At 33.1% G+C, this 22,847-nt stretch overlaps 1 protein-coding gene across 2 annotated transcripts; it reads right to left on the bottom strand.

Annotated features, from left to right (window-relative positions):
- Positions 1 to 1,903: 1,903 nt before the first annotated feature.
- Positions 1,904 to 20,380, bottom strand: LOC118443093 (uncharacterized). 2 transcript variants are annotated; one of them, XM_085656432.1, is made up of 13 exons: positions 20,246 to 20,380; positions 16,666 to 16,801; positions 14,630 to 14,773; positions 11,580 to 11,725; positions 10,554 to 10,726; positions 9,509 to 9,779; positions 9,260 to 9,382; positions 9,015 to 9,185; positions 8,751 to 8,911; positions 8,423 to 8,676; positions 4,617 to 8,353; positions 4,310 to 4,456; positions 1,904 to 4,228 (listed from the first exon to the last, which is right to left on the bottom strand). In XM_085656432.1, the coding sequence occupies exons 2-13, from the start codon at positions 16,751 to 16,753 to the stop codon at positions 3,053 to 3,055; spliced, it is 6,591 nt and encodes a 2,196-aa protein (XP_085512558.1). In that variant the 5' UTR covers positions 16,754 to 16,801; positions 20,246 to 20,380; the 3' UTR covers positions 1,904 to 3,052. The 2 variants fall into 2 exon arrangements, with proteins under 2 accessions (XP_085512558.1, XP_035725461.2); XM_035869568.2 differs by lacking the exon at positions 20,246 to 20,380 and adding an exon at positions 18,574 to 18,639.
- Between the last annotated feature and the right edge of the window lie 2,467 nt (positions 20,381 to 22,847).

Below are 22,847 nucleotides of genomic sequence, written 5' to 3'. Positions count from 1 at the left end.
TAATATTAAATATTCTTATTATCAAATAATGTTTAATAAGATATATAATCTTTATATAATGTATACAGGCTATAACTGTTTTTTATTTTTAGTTTCAATATGAGCCATATCAAAATATGCATATCTGAATTTGTGTTTAGGAATGGAATTTGATAAAAAATAATCAAAATGTTCTATTCCATCGCATTTATCGGGTAGATAGGTCAATATCAAACATATGCATAAATTTTCATCTAATCTCCATCGATTAGAAAAAATTTTTTAACTCGTTTCACGATTGATTTTGTTTTTACCTAATTATAAAAATTATTAATAGATATGTAATGTTGAGCAATGGCTGCATTTAAATTCAATGAAAATTTACTTCCATGATGATTTATTTTATCGTTTCATTTTTTTCCTGGATATTTGTCTTAATGAAAATTATTTCGTTAGTTATTAACCTTAGGCCTATATATTCATTTGTAAAAAAAAAAAAAAATTCTACTTCTCCTTTCTTCTTAATTACAAAAGTGTCATGGATGCTGCTGTTAATGATCAAACAGCATTTACGGGAATTATTTCGAATACGCGAATCGATAGCAGACGAAATGCCGTGTAGAATTTTCCTTATTATTTTAACTGCATATATATCCGTTCTACATTCTCCCTGTAGGAAATAACTGCTATCTCATAGCAATCCAGAGAGGTTGTTTCGACCTAACTAAAATGGATCGATGAATCTAATCTAAATAACACAAAAAATTTCTATAAGCGTTCGATTAAATAAAAATATTTCAAATATTTTTTAGGATATTGTTATATATTTTCAAAATATTTATATATATGTATATTCGAATAGCACTGCTTTAAATGTTTATTTTTTTATTTTTTGAAGGCTTGTCTGTGGTGTATCTTACACTTAATCCCTTTCATTGCATTTTCATTCTAAAATAAAGATTGATTCACAAATTTCAATTCAGTTTCAGCTCAGTCTACATTCTGACTTCGTAATTCAAATTAGAGGTGTTGTGTATGATGAATCAATGACTGAACTGATTGTAAGATTGAATGGAAATTATATGTATGTATACATTTAAATTACAATTATATACAATAATGTTAAAATCAGTGAAATGTGTGAATCAATTTTTATTCTAAAATGAAATATGTAGTACAGCGTATAATACACATATTTTTCTTATCATTGTATTATATTACAAATTTTTGGGGAGTAGGAATAATTATCGAAAGATAAAAAGAAAAAGGAAGGATGCATTTTTTGTTATACTTCACATTTATTCTATAATCATTAACAGGAGGTAACCATAATGAAATGGCACGACAGACGCGATAGACACGATAGAAGCTTTAACTTAGGGTGCAAAGAAGAGAATAATATCTAAGAAAACATTCTTAACCCTCTAAAATATTATATAATTTTTAAATCAGGTATTCATATATCTGTATTTTTTTTAAGTCTTATTTCATTTTTCACTATAAAATTAATTGTTACTTCGTACCCGAATATTAACATTTATTGAGTATAGATTAACTTAGTATAGTTATACTAATATAAGTTATAAGTTTCACATTGTATAATTTTTTTTAGATATAAAAAAATTAAATTTTAGAGAGTTAATTCGTAATATTCAAAGAAGAAAAAATAAAGAGTTACATTAGAAGGATAGACAAGAAAATCGATATTGCATTTGAATCGCCACACTTAAAAGCTATTAATTAATTAAAACAAGCGAACGAAATAAATAATAGATAATAAAATTGACGACAAAGTCGTAGCGTGGCAGAGCGAATAGAGCAAAATAGGAACGGATTGAACACAGAGATAAATAAAAAATAATAATAAAAACAAAAAAAGAAAAGTTTGGGTAATTCAGACGTTTCAAACGAATCCCTCGTTAAATTGTATTACCGATTAAAGATAAATTCTGTATTGTTAAATTACGTACAATTTCCTTAATTAAAATAATTAATCTTATGAACAATATATACTCACACGAGTCATTATAATAACTAATAACATTTTCGAGTATTCGACTTGTCAATTTTCTCATGAATCTTTCGTTAATTAATCCAGAACTCCTTCGTTCAAATTTCTCTTTTCATATGTTTCCAAGAAAAGAGACAATACCCTATACACACACACACATATATATATACATATACATATATATATGCATATATACATATATGCATATACTAATAGATATATACAAATTTGGAAAGAGAAATAAGGAAAGGCAAGTTATTTACAGTTGCTCACGAGGATATTGTATCGGAATCGTTTTTATCGATTTCTCGCGTCGATTTGGATCAACGATCACAACGGTGTCGACTTTCACTTTAACTCGAGAGGCGACAATGTGTTCTCGCGTGTCCAGTGTTTCCACTACATTTGCCTTAGATCTCCTTTGTCTTTTACATCCTCTTTTCGAACTGGAATAGATCAGCTTCTTGTCATAAATTTTTTGAGAGAAACTTCCACGTCTTTGCGATCTTTTGTTTCGATTTGTACTCATACAGGAAACGAAAAAATAAAGAATCTTTCAAATCATTCGTCGTTACTTAACTTCTACGTTATTGTCTGAGAAAGAAACAAAGAAGCGCATACTTTTCCTTGAAAATGATTAGTTCTTCTCATAGAAAATTATTTAAATGAGACGGTATATTTTTTTTGTTCAGATTTACCGACGTGTTTCTTTAGAAAGAAAACTACTTAAACGTGTCTTTAAGCAGTTGAAAATTTTCGTAAAATTTTATCTCTATTTTTTCCATTTCGTTCATTTTGTTTGTATGCTTTTAGGGAGAACTTTTTGAAAGCACAAATTCATTGAAAATAACAGTACCTCGGCGTAAGCTTTCTTTAGAAGTTAGTTAGCAAGGTTCATGACGATAGAATGCCAGTGATTGCCATTATGTTTGACGTGATCTCTCAATTTACACTCGTTTCAACAGTTCTTAAAATTCCAAAAGACGAAGAAGAAAACGGTACCAGAGAAGAAAATTGTTCGTAATCATCAAAGAACGAACAAAAGAAGAAGCAATTCATAATCTAAACCAGTAAGTTACCATCTTGGCAGGCTGGTCCCTTGCTGGGCCAGTTGCAGGCATCGGCATTGTTGTCGAAGGTTAAATGCACCGGACAATTAAATACATGAAGAGTGAATCGTTTTTTCCATTCGTCCCAGTGACAAGCGTAGAACTTATTACAGAAGTTTGGATGTCTGAAGAGGCCAGGTCTGGCACAATCATTGGGACCTTCAAGAATCTTATCGGCTTCCTCAAGAGCTTTTGAAACGAAGCTATTAAAGCTGGTTGATGTAGCAATTGAATTGGTATTCGAGCTACCTTGTTCCAGTTTCTTTCCTGCTCTTACACCGGGAATATAACTGCGATTAATAGAGGTAGATATACTTGGTAAATAGGTTGAGGAAGGTTGAGTGGTTTCAGTGACGGCCTTATTTTCAATTTTGAAGGGTTTCGGCGAGGAGGAGTCGTAATTTGTAACATAATCGTATTCGCTCGAGCCATCATTTTCGAGATCGACATAGACATCTGACTCATCGTAATTGGCAAGATCTATTTGACCCTTTGACGAATCAATTAATTTCTTACCAGGACCACGAAGATTTGCAAAAGGATCAGCTTTGCAAGTGCACTCTGCACCGAGTTTGCTAAGAAGTAACGGATGAAGATCGCTCCACTTAACGATAACTTTGCCTTTGCTTAGAGCTGCAGTTGTTTTCATACTTATTTCATAAGATGGTGTTACTGATGATGTTTTGGTGTAACCACCTGAATAGGTTGTTATAATTGGTGTACTTTGCGTTCTCGTTGATCCTATGTAAGTTTGGCCAACTGAAGACGAAAAAGATGATTGTTTCCTGCTTGATCCACTGTAAGTTGATCCTGTAGAACTTGTACTGTCGATTCCAGTGTAAGTGTCATACACACTAGGAATATATTTGACTGTTCCTCTGTTGTAGTTATTGACAAGAGTCTTTACTTTATCCCGAGAGATATCCAAATTCGTTGGTGATCCTCCAAAAGTGGTGCTCGATCCAAATGATGTTTTCGTTTTTGACGTGTAATCTTGGCTAGATGATGTGTCATCGATTATTGAAATTGATTCTGGAGTAGTCTGATCGTAAGTAATATCAGGTATTGAGATTGGTTTCGTATAGGTCACTCCGATAGCAGAAGACGACGGTGTAGTTGATGATACGTACTGAAAAAAAAAAATTTCTTCGTTATATTTCACAAACTTTTACATTTCTAGAATAATAAATTCTTAAATAGATCATCAAACCTGTGGCCGTATACTTTCTGTGGATTGCTGACGAATTATTGTTGACGGTGTAACACTTTCTTCAAATGGTTTGTTCCCTTCTGTATAAGTATATCCATTAAAACCATTTGAGACAGATGGTATAGTGTTACTAGGTACATATTGGACCTAAGAAACAATAAAATTATTAATTATTATTATAATATTACTTATGATTTAAGGTTCATTTGATTTGTGCCATATTATGATAAAGTAATTGTAATGAATTCAACAAATCGCATGAAATTATCACGAAAAATATAAATGCATATCGAACATAAAATCTTACCTTTGGTCGCAGTGTTACAGTCGGTTGTTTGTAAGTTCCAAATATTGTCGATGGACTTGACTTTCCAGGAACATATCCAGAAGATATAGAGGCTGAAGGTAAAGTGGTAACAGAAATGTGATCAGTTTGATTATATAAACCAGTTGATTGGTGGGAAACTCCAGTTTCGAAGACAGATTGTGCATGCGTGGAAAGAGATCCAGTATTGAAGCGACTATCCTTATAAGTGTATGTATCGCCGGTCAAGCTCACTGGAATAGAAGTTGGAGAAATGACAGTTTTGTAATCGTTATCGAACACTGGTTGAAGGGTAGATACGGATATTGGAATTTTAGATGCTTCGAAAACTGTTGTCTTGTAGTTTTCAAGTGTAGGTCCAGTAGTGTAAATTCCTGAGGATACTGTAGGTGTTGATTGTTTATGTTCAACAAATCCTGTTGAAACTGGTCCAGTCACGAAGCCTGGCTTGTTGTACGTGTTCACTACAGTAGATATAGGTGTCACTCCTGCAGAATCCACAATCGTTGGTGTTTGATAAATTCCAACATCGAGATAAGATGGTGTCGTTACTGTATAAGGCACTTTGCCACTTGTGGAAGAAACTGAACTTGACGTAGAAGATTGTATATCACCAGTATTTTCGTAAATATTTGATACTGAATGTGATATAGCTGGACCTAAAGTGATTTTTGATGTGTCGATGTGTGTAGCATCTGGTGCTTCGGTTGATGTAGCTACATTTGAAAAGATCTTAGACGTTTTCGTGTAACCGGCAACATTTCCTTCGAAAGCATTTTCTCCAATTTTATCATAATTTGTTGTAACTCGTTGACCAGTACTGGCAACATAAGATCCTTTACCACCTAAGCTTGCAGTTACATAACCTGTCTTAGTGGGTCCTGTTTTCGTAAAGCCACCTTGAGTGAATGTATCAGATTTTATTGAAGAGTATCCTGGGGAACTTATTTCACCTTGAACTCCATGCAATTTATCTCCAGGCACATTATCGGAAAGCGTACCGATCGATGTTCTGTAATCTGTAAGATCACTTTCAGTATACTTAGTGGTAACAAGACCGTTATTAAATGTGATGGTACCACGGCCTCCGTTGTCATGGTATTCATTTGTCTTATAACTTGTACTTTCAGTGATTGAAGGGGTTACTAACCCTACATTAACCGAACCTTTACTACCACTATAAATTGATGATCCAGAATCAGTATAATGATGACTTCCTATGGAGCCCCCAACAGTAGTACCTTCTTGAACAGTTCCACCTACTACGACACCGCTAGAAGTTTGACCGGTTAAGTGAACAGCTGGGGTATTCTGTCCATGTAAGATTATACCAGAAGTAGGAGTACCACTTAATGAAACGCCTGGGGATATGGATCCGTGCAAGAAAGTACCTGGACTAGCTGATTCGGAGTAAATAGTTTTAACTCCATCACTTACAACATAACCAGGAGTACCAGTTTGTGATTTTACATATCCTGGTTGACTACTTCCAGTGATAACAGCACCTTGTTGTGTTGATCCTGTTAATATTGATCCAGATATATCTCCTTGAGTAATAAGAGATCCAGAAGAGGAGTCGTCAGTGACTATGGCTCCTTCAATATTAGTACCAGTAACGATAGTGCCAGTGTTTGCTTGTCCAATATTATAACCATCAGAATAACCAGGATGTTGATAAAATGTGCCAGGTGTAGGCGAAGTTCTATCAAGCATTAATGTAATATTCAAATTACTTTCTGTAAATCTATTTTTACCAAAAGTGCTTGTTACTCCAGTACCACTGGTATGACTTGTTTCGATTCCAGATTGACTAGAAAATACAGGACCAGAAGATACTGTATGATGAGTAACATATGTACCTGTTTGGCCCGGATAATTTGTAAATACTGATGATGTAGAAACAGAACCAGCTTTTCCATCATTCTCGGTTTCACTAATGCCTTTTACTGAACTACTACCTGTGACATCATTCTTATAATACGGTATTTCACTAATAATTTGTACTGGTATAGTATAACTAGGTAATTCGGAATCTTTAGAATTTCCAAAATATTGAGAATTGCTACCTCCATGGCCTTGTATCAATGTCGATGTTGTACCATAATCTCCACCTTGTAATACTCCTGGTACAACTTTTTCACCTACTACCGATCCACCAGGATAATTTGAACTTATCGTCGTTGGTCTTGTAAATACATTACTAGAATCTCCTAAGTGGCCCGCACCAAATGAACCTGTATATTTTGTTTTCGTTGAAAAATCTGATCCTGTATATCCGGATCCTGTATATTCAGATCCTGTAGATCCTGAATAATCAATTATTCCAGGTTGTCCGATTTCAGACTGTCCGATATCAGAATGTCCGATTCCAGCATGTCCAATTCCAGTTGAAGATCCAGAAATAGAAGAAGTTTGAGAATATCCTGTACTTGAAGAATCAGTATACCCACGTTCAGACGATCCTGTATATCTTCCTTGTCCTTCTGTTCCTTTCGTTATTCCTGAATATAATGTGCTGTCAGAATAACCACCAGATCCTTTCTGATCGGTAAAACCTTGTGTATCCGAACTTATCGACCCTGTATATCCTAAACTGGAATCAATTCCTCCAGATCCTCCTTTATAACCAGTATTAGTTGATCCAGAGTATCCATTATCTGTTATGGAACTTCCAGTATATTGGGAATCTGATCCAACATTAGTTAATCCAGAATATCCATTACCTGTTACGGAATTTCCAGTATATTGGGAACCTGATAATGTACTGGTCGATATGGTATATCCACCAATATTTGATCCCGCAGAACCACTGCCAGCCTGGATCGTACTACTAGAACCTCGATATGGACCATTCGTTCCTTGCGAATATTCCGAATTAGGAGATATATGATCACGCGATTGTGAACCTGACAAACTATTGCTACTTTCCGTATATCCTAATCCTGTATGGAGCCCAGTTGTAGAACCCTGATAAACGTTACTTAATGATCCTGATGATCCTGAATATCCAGATTCATTAGAATTTGTTTGAATTCCAATATATTCTGTACTTGTTGAATCTTTATATCCACCGGATACACTTCCTGTATATTGTCCACCAATTCCATGTGAACCAGTAATTGATCCGTATCCTGTGGCACCACTAGTATATCCTGATCCAGTTGAATATTCTCCAGTTACTTTTGAGTAATCTGTATTCAAGCTTGATTGTCCAACGTCAATTTGTCCAACGGATGAACCAGTAAATTGTGTGCCAGATGAACCAGTAAATCGTGTGCCAGATGAACCAGTAAATCGTGTGCCAGATGAATCAGTAAATCGTGTGCCAGATGGACCAGTAAATCGTGTGCCAGATGAATCAGTAAATCGTGTGCCAGATGGACCAGTAAATCGTGTGCCAGATGAACCAGTAAATCGTGTGCCAGATGAACCAGTAAATCTTGTATTGGATGAATCCGTGTATCCACCAGCACTGGTTTCGTAATAACCTCCACCAGTTGTTCCTGAAAATCCGTCGGGTATTCCACCGGTAACAAATCTACCTGCATCTTGAGTAGACGATCCACCATTAAAATGAATGTCATATTCGCTTCTTGTATAGCCCGATCCAGAATTTGAGCAACTAGGTACCAACCAAGGCCACTCGCAAACTAATTTGTCCTGATCAAAGACCAAGTCATACGGACAACGGAATTCGAAAGCCATCATTTCTGGTCCACCTATCATAAAGTTCTTACGTAAGTATATAACAAGTGTTATTTAATAGAAATACAAATAATGTGTTATACCTAAATCAATGCAGGCAAAAAACCAACGACAATTTCGTGGATCAGCATAGTATCCTGGTTTAGGAGGACATTGAAATCTAACTTGAGGAGCAGGTGCCACTTCGCTGCTTCCAGGACATGGAGATCCTTGAGACAAAGATCCTGGCCAAACACAAACTTCCGTACGCTCGTCGAATGCCAATCCAGCTGGACAATCAAATTCGAAGACCGAGTAATTCTCTATGTTTTGATTAAATTTGACACATCGATAAAATCTATGAAAAAAAAAGAATAATTTATAGTTTTCTATATTTATCAGTTAAGCTACTAACATTGAAATAATCACAACCTGTTGCAACTTTTAGGATGCACGAAGTAGCCTTGTCTTGTACAGATAAATTCAGTTTGGGTATTTTCACGTACTGCACGAATATGTCCCTCGGTATCAACTACTCGCACCACTCTATAGCCAGACGATTTTGCTTTATTTGGGTAAGTAATCATTGCTTGCTAAAAAAAACGAAAAAGTATAATAGGTTGACAATAAGTATCAAATGATTAACAAAAAGAATGTTCCAAGGAGAAACATTTTTATCATGTAGTACATATTTACATGAAGATCGTCTTCTAATGAAGTGAGCACAGCGTGTCGCGACTTTCTCTTAAAATTCGTAAAAGATTGATAGACATCATGAGTGATTGTTTTTCCGCAATTACTTTTTAAATCGTTTTCTATCTCCCAAATACCCAAACCGGCGAGATCACGTAGAATTACATATTTTCCCTGCAAAAAAAACCGTTCATATAATATCATGAAAGGAGAGAGAAGGAAGATAGACAGACTTCACTTCAATATACTTTAATGCCCGCAGAAATTTTGTCCTCAAAAGCGATCCATGTTTTGTTTTTGAAAGCATATGGCCCCGTGAGATCCTCATCTCTTTCTATCGTCCATTCTCCGTCATCCATCGATTCGCAAAACTGAAAGTAGTAACAATAAATTGCTCAACGTTTTCTAATTCTGTTATCGATTTTACAATACTACGATCTGTAGTATAGTATATTTAAATTTTATGCTAATTTACATTCTGAATTGTTTTTTTTTACCTCTTTCCTATCGATGACAGTCGGATATTTGTCCTCGGTACGTGACCTTGGTGCATTCTCTGTCTCATTCTTCAAATTGAATCTATAAGCACTGGCTGGCATCGAAATTAAGAGCTTTCTCTTTGGCGCTCCTAATCCGCTTATCAGATCAACTAAGCTATCCGTGTTGAGCATGTCAAATAGACCCATCACACGGGAAGGATGGAAAGTATAATAGATTTCGTCTTCGTCCACTAAATAATGAGATGCGATCGTAAATAGATCCACGTATCTATTTAAAGAGAAAAAGATAAATTATATTGCACTGATATTTTACATATGTCCATTCACATGCATTCTTGCATAAGATTTGATAAAGAGACTGAGGAAGACAGGAAATAGATTTCCAAATATCTTTTTCACACAACTAATTCAATTGTCATAATAAATGTTTTCTAGTGACATTATAATTATGCTCGTATTCCGGACTGTAGTATTCTTTAGGATGTTTGTTAGATGCTACAATAATGAAATGACTTTGGAATTAAATTAGAAAAGACAATGAGTCAATAATAAAAAAAGATCGATGTACATATGTAGATATTCATGATATCGAAACTACGTGACCTTGTTCTAAAGAATGAGATAGCGCTACGACTTCGTTTACTTTTTGAATATTACTTCGAATAAGCTCTAAGCTCATTCATATTCAGCGAATACCCCGAATAGTCAGATTGTCTTTGTGCGATATGGATCATCCGAGTATGATTCAATTAAATGAACAACCAACATAAGTACAATGATCCTCATACGTGAGTAATCTTACAAGTGGTACAAGGATAAAGGTATCTACCAAAACGCCCGATAATCTTTTCTTTTTACTGCTGTTTCCTTTACATTTTTCTAACATAATTTCTTCAATCGTACAAAAGCTAGTTAGGACATTAAATAAATTGCATTTTTATGCCAAATGCAAAATAATTGCATTTTTACTCGTATAGTTCTACTTTTATTATATTCGTAAAAGTTATTAATTATATGATTTTATAAGGAATATGTTTCTTACTTCGAAAGCTTCTTTAAATCGAATTGTTTCGCCAAATTTTCTGGTTTCGTTGGTAAGGACATCAGTATCCTTTTGTCAATCGATTTTCGTACTATCTCGTCTTTGAGACCCTTGACGAAATGATAAAGACGTTCCTTTGAACCTGCTGTGACATTTAATTCTACACCATCAACCTTAAAAAATAGGGAAAATATATTCAGATTAAAATTTATACTTCATCGTCATAAATATTAAATAAAAATAAAGTAATAATGATAGTCGTCGTTATTTGTTCTTTTTATCAGTAATTATATTGTCAGGAATTTTGAAATATTAATTTTGTGCCTGAATATAGATAACACTACAAACACCATCGATAATGTTGTTTGCGATAGTCATTTATCAATAAAAAAATTTATTAAGCTTCTGTATAGACTACACATTGAATTTTTATGCCGTGTTTTTACGAAGCGTGAATCACGAATGTGAATTGAATGCTTTCGTGAACTACGATTCATGTGACTATTGTGAAGATTACTTGTGATGTCAACACAGCTTCATAATTCAATCATATCAGGATCGAACTGGTTTGATTTTCAGTCGTAGTAATAGCAAGCGTAAAACAGGACGTTTATACAGATAATAATATTTTTCAGTTGTTTTCACTGTAGTGAATGAAAAATTCATGTTTTATAGGAATACGGCATTATATATGCATATGTAACGAACCGGTTGCTAGCTACAGGGGCTTATAAAATTTCTTATTGACAAAAGCAATATTATCGACGATGTATAATATATTGCCTATCTTTAGGCGCTATAATTAACTCTGTAAACATAAGTGATTAATAATTATATTAAACCAAGTCAATAAACGATTAGATTATATTACATAAATTAGATTGCAATTAGGAAATAATATAAACAAATAAAAATAAAATTAGTTTATGACTATATCATTTTATCAGCCTTTTCTTATTAAGGAAAGATATTTAACCTTTTCCAATATTTATTGAATTCTCGATAAAAACCTCAGAAAATATTTACCTCGTTTAGAATGTTAACCAAACGCGTGACAGCTGTCTGACGACTCATACCGGAAGTTTTGAGAGTGCCTGCAGGATCGTTGATAGAAATGACAAATTGGAGAGGCGGATTCATTTCTTTTAGCTCTTCGCTAAATTCTTGAATATCTAGAAGATATTGAAAATTAATTTCTGTTAATTAAATGGTATGAATTAAAAAATTTTATTTAATAATTCTATTAAATACGCGATGACAATTAAAAAGAAAAAACTTAACAAACAGGTACGATCTAACGTCGATTAATGACGTCAGTCTAAATACGCGTACGTTACTTGTCGAGATAAGCAAGGACATGTAGAAGTCATGACATCTATTAGAAAATGTCATCGAAGTACATTAGTATAGTTAGTATTAGTTAGTATTAGTTCGAGTGCGTCTTCGTGAATAATCTTCTCAATCGTTCAAGAAATACACGAAATAAAATTAACATTTTCTACTAGGGATTTATATTTTGAATTTTATCTCTCTTATGTTAATCATTAAAAATAAAATTTATCTTGTAAAAAGTATCGTTCGTTGAACGGATATATAAATATTTACGTCGTGCAATTTGAAAAAAGAAAATCTTTGCATAGTTCACATTATAATAATAAAGATCGTATGATTGATTAATTGCATATATTGGTAATCTCAAGGTAGACGATTAGATTGTGAAAGATAGTGTTTATTCTCTTGTCGCAAAGTTGAAAGGAATGTAGAAAGAAGAAAGTGATTTTTACACGGTCCACATTCACCTTTCAACAGAAGTCGAAAGTACCAGAATCAATTGATGATTATAAGCCTTCTGTGGACTTTCGTTAATCGACTTTATATAATCATATATTATTACAAAATCTTAAAATAATTGTCAATACTTCCAAATGAAATTTGTTTAACGTCAAAAAATAAATTTGATCTGTAAGATGATTACTTCATTTTCATTTTCAATGGTCAAAACATCTAAATATCCATTAGGAGCAATTTATTTAAATTGTTTAATTAAAAAATACCTAGGGCTATAACAAAACTCGTAAAGAAAATTAAGCGGATGACAAATAAAGATTTATATTTCTTCAATGTTGTAATAATGTGACGCGTCGAAGTTCACAATGCAGTTACATCATCATAATGATCATTCGTGAAGTTACTTAAGTTACAAAAAAACTCATTGTAATTTTTATAATCCTATTTCTCTGAAATGTAACCGGCTTACTTGTAAGCCACCTCAATTACTCATCATGCATATATAGACATTAAATTTATATCCCGCTATATTTCATTATTTCAAGAGTTCTCGGAATTTCAAGTTCGATCGGAATTTGTGTGTGTCTGTGTATGGATTATTGATTTATTATAAAGTATGACGACAAGTAATACCTGGTTTTCAAAAAATTACTATGGCTTCAATAGGATCGGACAGAGAAAGTAATACTTTTTTATCCGAACTATCCGACAAAGAAAAAAAGAGCACTTTCGAGGTTTCAAATATTTAATTAGCAACGTCCTTGTAGTAATATTTTGCACAGGTCCCAACACTTTCGTGATCGAATGTCTTCTTGCCCCAGAAAAATTTTTTTTTTATATCTTTTACCTTTCAAAAAAAAAAAATCTTGAGAAAAAGAGAAGCTTGTTTTTACATTTTTAAGGTTTCTCCTGGTATATTCTCATGTTCTCATATAATCTCGTGTCCTTTACTGTCTCTTATTTACTTCTCTATCTACCTCTCTCTTTGTGTTTTTTTTATTCATAAGGTATGCTACCATAGATAGCTACTTTACCTTCGTTAATTTCCGTTCCATCATAAAGCTTAAGAATATCGCCTTTTCTCATAAGACGCTTATATCAGATAAACGAGTATTCTATTAATATTGTCAAAAATTTTGGCGATTTTGCATAATACGAGAGGTATTGTCCTTCACCGATAATATTAACGCAACTTCTTTTGATTTTATAAAAATACGAGAATTGATTTATTACGACGAGTATCGTCATAAAGATAATGTAACGATGAATTTTTGATTATTTGCAATTGCGTACATTTACGAAATGTTATGTAGACTGTATCAAAAGAAAAAAAGATAGAGAGAGAGAGAGAGGAAGAAGAAGAAAGGGTCATCAGATGAGAAGATAGAATTATGTCAGAGATTCTTTGTTTTTGTTATTGCTAGACCACGCGTGTCGTGAAACACAAGACGACCTCTTGCGATTGCAGCGGTCTGACGTCACGTCATCATGTCATATTCGTTGAACATATAATATCTATAGAATCTACGATATTTATATAGAAGAAGGATGTTTTGTTGTGTGTCCTCGCGATAAATTATATCACGACGGAAATGAAATACCGATCCATTTCATTTCAAAGATAACAAACGACGTAAATGTGTTTGAGAGTAAATATACATCTTATGAAAGAGCGAGAGAAATACATATAGAAATATAAAGGTTAGCGATGTGTATCCTAAGCTATATCTTGTTGCAAGTGCAAGGACGTGACCGCCCGGTGGTTTCAATTGCGGCTGTATCGTTTATGCAATTCCTCAAAGTCGCATAGCGCAACGACATTAACATCAACTTTCAGTACACTTACGCTACCTTTCCTAGAGCGAGAATTTCCAGTAACACTTTTTCTTTTTCTCATTTGTTTCGTCATCTTATTTTTTTTCTTCGATCTATCTAAGACAATTTAGTCTAGTTAGACGACGATACCAAAGGACATCGATTACAATTACCATTAGCAATTCGAATTTGGAATCGAAAAGAGTTCGGTTCTTATTGTCCTTTATCGATTTAATAGAAACGCGTTCGTTTCACTAAAACGGGCAATAGACTTACTCAAAACTATATCGAGCTAATGACTCATGTTCGCTGCGAACGTGGGCGTCCGGTCATTGAATTTCGCAAGCTTCTCGATGAGTAATCGATTTATCGTTTGGTTCAATGTACGTAAGTAGTTTTATATCAATTCGATAATATTAATCTGTATTTCGTTATAATAGAATTTTGAGATATTTTGTTTTTCAAAGACTCACCCGAAATAGAAAGATTTTGTATATCATGTCCTTGATGTACCAAAGTGGTGCACTTACAAATTGAATCTCTGAGTAGATTCACATCTGATTTGAAAGTATAACAAATCACTTCTTTGCCTGGTGAAGTTTTTTGTCTTGGACATTCTGAAAAAAAAGAAATACAAACTTATCATTTTTCTTTTTTCCTCGTAAAAATTACATTTACACTTTACTATTACTTTTATCCTAATAATAAAAATGAACGAACGACTAAAGACGTTCATTCTCATCTTTTCTATTGTCATATATTAATTTTACGCGAGCGACAAAAGAGACGATTTCAAAGGTATCCGTCAGGTACGTTTCACTGTCGTTGACATCATCGACGATTGCATTATACGTGAAGAAGCGTCTATAATGGTCATTTACATAGACTCGCAAACCTGTTGTAGAACATGGACTATGTAAAGATGGGAAAAATAGTGAATAAAAGATAAAAAAAGAATGAAAAAAGACAGAGAGAGAGAGAGAGAGCGAGCGAGAGACGCTCGTATGAAGTACGTATTGATTGGTACGTAGACACATATAACGTAGACATCTTTACCATTATTATTAACTCTTGTTGCCGGATATGTTGACTTTGTGAAGACATAACGATTTACATGAAGCCTATTTACATGATCCAACTGTTAATTATAATCTTAGAATTTTCCTTAGATAGACATTTTCTTTTAGCTAGAACCGAAGAAGACAAAGATAAAAATGTTAAAATCAAAAGGAAGGACGAAAAAACACGAAGTTCTTGTAATCTGGAGTTTTCTTTTGAAAAACATTGGAAACAATGGATCCACGCTTGATAGTTACGTCTTCAACGTAACGATCCCCGATTTATCATAAACGGACGGTTAATGGCGCGAAAAGAGATTCTTTATTAAATAAGCAATACAATACGTCGTTAAGTTGTTAACGGTGAAGCGATCTCGCGTTGCTCGATCAATAAGATAGACTGATAAATCATTCTCCTGAGAGAAAGTTCTTTTTACCGGTGATTCTTTCTCTTCGAATCACTATAATGACGCGTACAATGGTGGCACCTGATCTTCGTAGCTAAAAAGAAAGTAACTAATCTACCCCCGCTCACTCTGATTTCTTTTCAACTATTTTGAGTACTTTCTTTAATGTCTTATGTGCAAATTGAATTTTTCGGATAGCCGAAAGTTTGTCTTCAAAATCGAATTTTAGAATGAAAAGAGAATGAATAATAAATGAGATTGGAGAAATTAAAATGAATAAAAAGGATTTCTTTTTCTTTGCGTTCTTTTTTTTCTTTTTTTTTCTTTTTTTTCTTTTTCTTTTCTTTTTAATTAGAAAGAAAGGAAGAATTTGTTCAAAATGGATTAAAAAATTTATGTAAGTTCATGTTATGTGTAAAAGTGTTGAATGATTCTTATTATTTTTTAATCACTTTATATTTATTAATTTTGAAAAATTATTTTAATGTTTGTTCTTTTTTTCTTTTTTAATAGTGCGAAATTTTTTTGTTTTCGTTGACGTTATCGATTTCTTTAATGGTCACCGACCATCGCAAACGCGTCGATTACACGTAAATGGTATCGTCCTTGTGTCAGACAGCGCGCTCCAGTTGTCGATGGCGTAATTTAACCTCAAGGATTAATACGATTGATCGTCGTGGATTAACGATTATCGTAAAGAATCTAGTTTTGGATCTTCATGTCGGCATTCTCTTTAGAATTCTATTTAGAGAGTCGTTCCACTCATCGATTTCGCAGAAGAAAACAATGACAGGAAAGTCATTGAAAGTCTATTTTAAAAAGATTCGTTTCTTTTACAGTTACTCGAAGACCAATTAAAAATTTGTAATCAGCTCAATGTGAAATTTTTTCTTTCGATATAATAAATATCCTTTAATTATTTTTGCATCAATTTATTACATTTCTTTATAGATCATAACAATGATTTTTTTACGATAACTGCATTAATTGGTAACATCGAATAATTGAAAAAAAAGGCAATAGTTAAAATGAAAAAAGACTTACTCGTATTAGATCCAAGACATACAGGTATAAAAGAAAGAATGATTAGTAGAATCAATCGTGTCACCATCCTGTCGATCGCAGGACCCATTTTTTACTCTTGTTATCTTCACCAATCCTTGAGATCTTCAAGTCAATGCTGGAAATTGAAGAAACAACACTCGTAATCTTATTATCGACGTAATCATCGAGATTAAAAAATGATCAATGTTTGAATTTAATACGAAAGATCAATCGGAAAAATTTTCTTTTCAGTATTTTTTTTTTTTTGCTTTTTATATATTTATCTATCTTTTATTCTCGGTTCGTTTAAATCTCCTCGAAGACAAGGAATCTCAAAGACAAGGATTCCTTCGAGTTCGAGCGCGCGTTTCGTACTGAACCCTCGGAGGACTCGTGCTCTCTTAGTAAACCCTACCGATCCGTCCGGATGGAAGCAATCGAGGACCAACAGAATCGGTTCAGGGAGAATCGAGAGGAGAGAGAGAGACAGAGAGAGAGAGAGAAGGAGAGAGAGAGAGAGAAGGAGAGAGAGAGAGAGGCAGAACAGAGGCCAACGGGACCAGCAGATCACACACGAGATCACGAGGTGGGGTACCGGACTGGCCCAGATCGAGACACTTTCCGTGTTACATACATGTACGTATGCTTCTCTCAGTTAAAAATAGGATCACTCATACGATCGTTACGTTATAAGACTTCTGATTCACGAAGTCCGAGTATATTAAGATTTTTTTTTTATTTAAAAGTGTCGCTGCTATTTAGCAAAAAGGATTTTTGCGAATTCACGAATCTTGATTATCCAAGTGACATCTATGTAAAAATATGCTATTACCTTTTTTTCTTCTTCTTCTTTTTGAGAAAGAAATAAAAATAAGGAACGAAGAAGATCATTAACGAGTATATGATTTTCTTGAACAATATGATTTCATAAAGGAAATTTAGGTGAGTGCAATAAAAATTGCTTTTATTTCCTAATATCAGATGTACTTTACTTATTCCAAGAAATTGAAATCATGATGGAAACACATTGCTGACTTACTGACCACAATCGGATATTGTCACGATCACGATCGTTGGAAAAAAATCTGATACATTACACTTAAGTGTTTACTCACATTAAGTAATAACCAAAGAAGGTAATAAGATGTTAGAACTCTCGATACGTTTAAGAGAATACCATATCTTCGGATTTATAAAATACCATTGAAGATTGAGCATGACAAATGAGATTATTGCTTTCACTTTTAGTGGTAAAAAAAAAAATTGACACCAATCCTCGATAAGGATCATCAAACTATGGATTCGATCGATTCTTATTCTTTTCTTTTCTTCTTTTTTTTCGATTATTAATTGTAAGTATCATAACTTTACGACAAGATATATCGTGAACTTCTAACGATAAAACTAATTAAAGATGATCGAAGATAATTAAGAAACAACACTTTCACTATAAGAGAAGGGATATTTAATTGGTCGCTGGTCTATGCACAAAACGTCATCGATTTAACCAAGCACAAACGAATGACCGCCTCGTTAAACATTCCACCAATGATATTTAGAACAACAGGCGAGATCCTTGTTTTAAAGTATAAATGTGGAGTTTCAGCGTAAAAGTGTGAAGTGTAAACGTCGGTGAGAAAGGAAAATAAAATAATACAAAATGAGGATGTCGTTAGTTAGAGGAAGTATAACATTCCATTATTACTATCTAGATCTAGATAGTGATAGTGAAAACTAGTTTTTTTTATGCACTTTTTCAACGTTTAATAAACTTCATTATAGAAAGAAAAAAATATTACAATCGAGAAAAATATTGAAATAGAAAATAAACAAAGGAAATAACAAAAATAGTATTAATAAAATTATAAAGATTTCTATGATAGATCAAGAATAGATCGTGGATCGTACCTGTTCGATCAGATCTACGCGGCACGACGGATCTTATCGAACTGCAGTTAACTAAGAATCTTCTTTCCCATAATACGACACGTATTTACTTGTATTTCCAGTATCTCTTCACGATATGCGTTAACTATCCTCGGATCATCATTGATAATCATTGACGTATGTAAATGAAGTAGGATCGCAGGCTCTGACCACGGATCGTCTCTCGTACGAGCATTATTACGTCATCAGAAGATTTCGTTCGGTATCATACGTGGAAAAAAGATTTTATGTTTCGATCATGACACAATTATAATAAACGGAAATCATAAGGTATCTAACGTAAGACGTTCTCTTTTACATCCGCATTAATAATAATTGCGACGAGATTATTAACGTCCTTTCCAAACGGATCTAACAACGACGACATTTTCAAAAGTTTCCGATGATAAAATTCATAAATTCTATACGTATAATTTATTAATATTAATAGTTAATTCATAAATTATATACGTATAATTTATTAATATTAATAGTTAATTTAAGTAAAACATAAAACCTATTTATTTATAATACATCAACGATGCTCGAATATTCATACGTAGACATATATTTTTATTCATATTTTTACTTATATGATATATGTACATATTTTCATAATGCAGTCAAAACTAACTATAAAAATAGCCAGAAGATTTTTTTTCTTGGAAGTTACAGGTTTCAAAGTATAGATAAAACAGAAAGAGGCGATTAATTCTATGACCGATTTATACCGAGTATTACTACTTGTAAGTGGTAACGGACATTCGTGTCACGCCCCTGACTAATGTAAGTTCGACCACGTTAGAGAATTATGGATCGAGTACGAGGCGAATATAAAAAAAAATAGAGAGTTTGTTTTATCATTTGACATCTGTCCTCGTAGAAAGTGATCGGCATTATATAGCTATCGAGTGTCGGTCATCGTCGAACGTGAGAACGATTTCAGTTCGTTCGAAACGTTTTAAAATTTAAGATGAAGATTATTGAGACGATAGAACAATCGGGATACTAGATTTCTCAATGAAAATCTCGTGAACTCGCTCGTTGAAAGCAAACAGCAAAGATGGATACAGAGGCGTGAATCATCTGATCGATAAGGTCGTTACTTGGCAATCCAGAGATTGCTTTCATACGTTTTGTGACTAGCACAGATCTTTATGCGGATTACGTCACTTTCGAGAATAAGCAACAAAGTGAGCGCCGGTTGATCGTTAATCAAAGAAAAGGGGAAAAAATTTATGATTGCATTGGTCGACCAATTCGAAATTGAAGTAACGTCGGTCCACCATCTTTCCGGCACAACGAAATCTTTTTATGGACAATGATGTAACAATAGTGAATGACCTCTGATATATTATCGAATTATTCGAATCGTGAAGTAACTGATTCGAATTGTGTTATTAACCTGAGATAAATTTGATGACTTTTCCTTTCTGCTGACTGGTGAACAACAGATTGCATTGAATATTGAATTTATAAATATAGCACATAGTACGATTTTAATTAGTAATATGAAACAATTATTAATAATATTTAGAGCAAAGTTTAATATAAAATAATATATGGAAAATAATGAATATAATTCCAATCAATATTATAAAATAAAAAAAAATTATACATGTAAATTTCAGAATGCTAAATTAATTTAATTTACCTTGGAATTGGTTAACGAAGGATGATGCTTGTCGTATTATAATTCGAAAATAGGAAAAGAAAGTTATATGCGAAAAAAGCTCCGAGCACAAATATTAAAAGAAAAAGATAATGAGTTGATCATTCTCATATCTCCAGGCGATCTGGTGCAGTTACGTCGGCACGACGCGCCCGTGTATACGATCGGACTGTGCGAAGGGAAAGGAACTTTTTAGAAAATTGCATCGCTCATAAAAAGGCTGCGGCTAACTTAAAAAGGAGACACTCACTCGTTTGTAGGCGTTTCTGATGACTAGAGTCACCGCTCACAATATAATAACTCTGCGTAAGACGGATTTCATTAATTTGACGTACATTATATCGGACCATATCGGATAGAACAACTTTACATTATACAGGAAATAAAATTTTTTATTCTTTATTCTTTATTCTTTATTCAAGGATATTTTCAAAAGTTAACATATATATCGATCAAATCAATATCTTTCGCTAAACGTATCGTATGAAATGATAGTAATGTTGATGTAAGTAATAGTATTATATTCAGAATTAACAATTACTGTATTAATATTACAATCTTACGGTCTCTATATGTTTACAAATTTTTTTATATTTTATATGTGTTAATATATAATAAAGCACGATTGAATATATTAAATAGACGAATCTTTGATATAACATTGGTATATGACGGAATACGATTATGTCATTATTATGTTAATACGTCACTTTTAATAAAATTATTTTCAAGACGTTAAAAATAAAAGTGACGAGTAAAAAAAGGTCGGTCGATCGATCGTAAACATTAGCGTTTTTTCGACTTCCGAAAGAAAAAGATAATAATCGTGATCGTAATCGTCAAAAAATATCGTGTCGGTAAAAACATAACAATTAATTCCTATGAGATTTCGCACGAAAATTATCCTTTTAATTCTTTAAATCTATATATATATACATATAATTGACCTTCATCTTACAATGTCAAAATATACCGAAAAATGTATCGTGAGAAACAATAAATAATGGGAAGGTCACAGGAAAATGTCTGACGCGCTTATGGACCATTATTTACGGTTATTGTGCTCACGTTCACGTTCACTCTTGCACATACTCACGCACTTGAATCATTGGATCAGTCATTAAGGGAACATTCTTAAGAAAGAAGAAGACGGAAATCCAAGTTCTTTATATTTTTCTCCTTCTCTCTTTTTCTCTTTTTCTTTTCCCCCCCCCCACGAAATCCGCACAACGTGTCACTCGCGTTTCTTTTTCGATATCTTCCGGATTCTCGTTTGAATGATTCAGGAATTAATTTCTTTTTACCTTTAAAATCAATCTCACAAATGAACGCTATCAATGAATTACCTCGAAGGGAGCACGTGTAGCGTTCTTTTTTTTTCTCTCGACAACGTTTCTACGAATTAATATTAGTAGTAGACTTTTCATGTTGAGTGGAAAATTTCTCTCGACGATTCTGTACGACAATAGAAAAATTTTATCGCATACGATAACATCGTATAAATATTTTGTAAGTATGAAAAAGAATTAATGAATTTAATCATTTATTTTAACAAGATACATGATTGATTCGTCAAGGAGATTCTATCGTAAGATCCTTCTTTTTTGTTTCTTCGTAAAAACTTCATTATGTCGTTTAATTATATAAATATATAATTAATAGTATTTAATTATATCGTCAAGTACTTGTTACAGTCATTAATTCGTATCGGATTATAAGAGATACAGTAAAAAGTATAAACGTTTTATTTACTTTCTTGTATTTAATTACTTGTAAATACTTATACATTTATGTTTCTTATATATTCCTTTTCATTTGTATAGCACTTGTTTACATAAGCATTCTCGACTCGAGAGTTTTTCGTAGACCTCCGAGGTAAACTTCAAGTATCGTATGGAATAGCTCTCAATCATTCATTCGTCATTCCATTGATCGATTTGTAAAGTACGAATAATAAGGGGCTCGCCATGATATGAGATAAAAAGAAAACAGATCTCCACCGAACGAATAATTATCTTTCCTTGCTTGAATAAGCCTTATAAATTCTAAAAGAATAATTTTTTTCTTTCTTTTTCTTTTTTCTTTTTTTCTTTTTTTTTTCAAGTCGGAGAAATTTCTTCCTTTCTGTAATAGCACAGCTATTCTTTCGTTCAGAGTTCAGAATCTCGGATGCCAAGATCAGGAAGTATAAAAGAATTAGATTTTGACAAAGGTACGTTCCAGATAAGAACTCTCGATTATCCGATCCACTTGTTTCCAACGTGGTACCTTCTCTCGATGGAACGAGTTGTTTAGTGATACGAAAGTACTTGACAGAAAAGAGAGAGCTTATTTGCATTCGATAATAAGTGAAACAGTTTCTTCGCTGGAACAGGATCTTGATTGGTGAAATATTTAATAATCCTGACGTTCCTCTTTCTTTTTTTAACTTCTTCTACTAAATATTATAACAAAAGTCAAAATTTCTAGAAAGCGAATTGAAATCGAAAAATTATCAGATAGATTACGAATGATGACTTTCCACTGAGTGAGCATTTAGTATCGAATACATTTACATGCAAATAGGTAGATATTATGTAATAAC

The sequence above is a fragment of the Vespa mandarinia genome, chromosome 4 (genome assembly GCF_050613455.1).
Source record: "Vespa mandarinia isolate Hongniang chromosome 4, ASM5061345v1, whole genome shotgun sequence".
NCBI classification, from domain to species: domain Eukaryota; kingdom Metazoa; phylum Arthropoda; class Insecta; order Hymenoptera; family Vespidae; genus Vespa; species Vespa mandarinia.
Note: the sequence above shows the minus strand (reverse complement) of the source record. Positions and strands in the feature narration are given on the sequence as shown.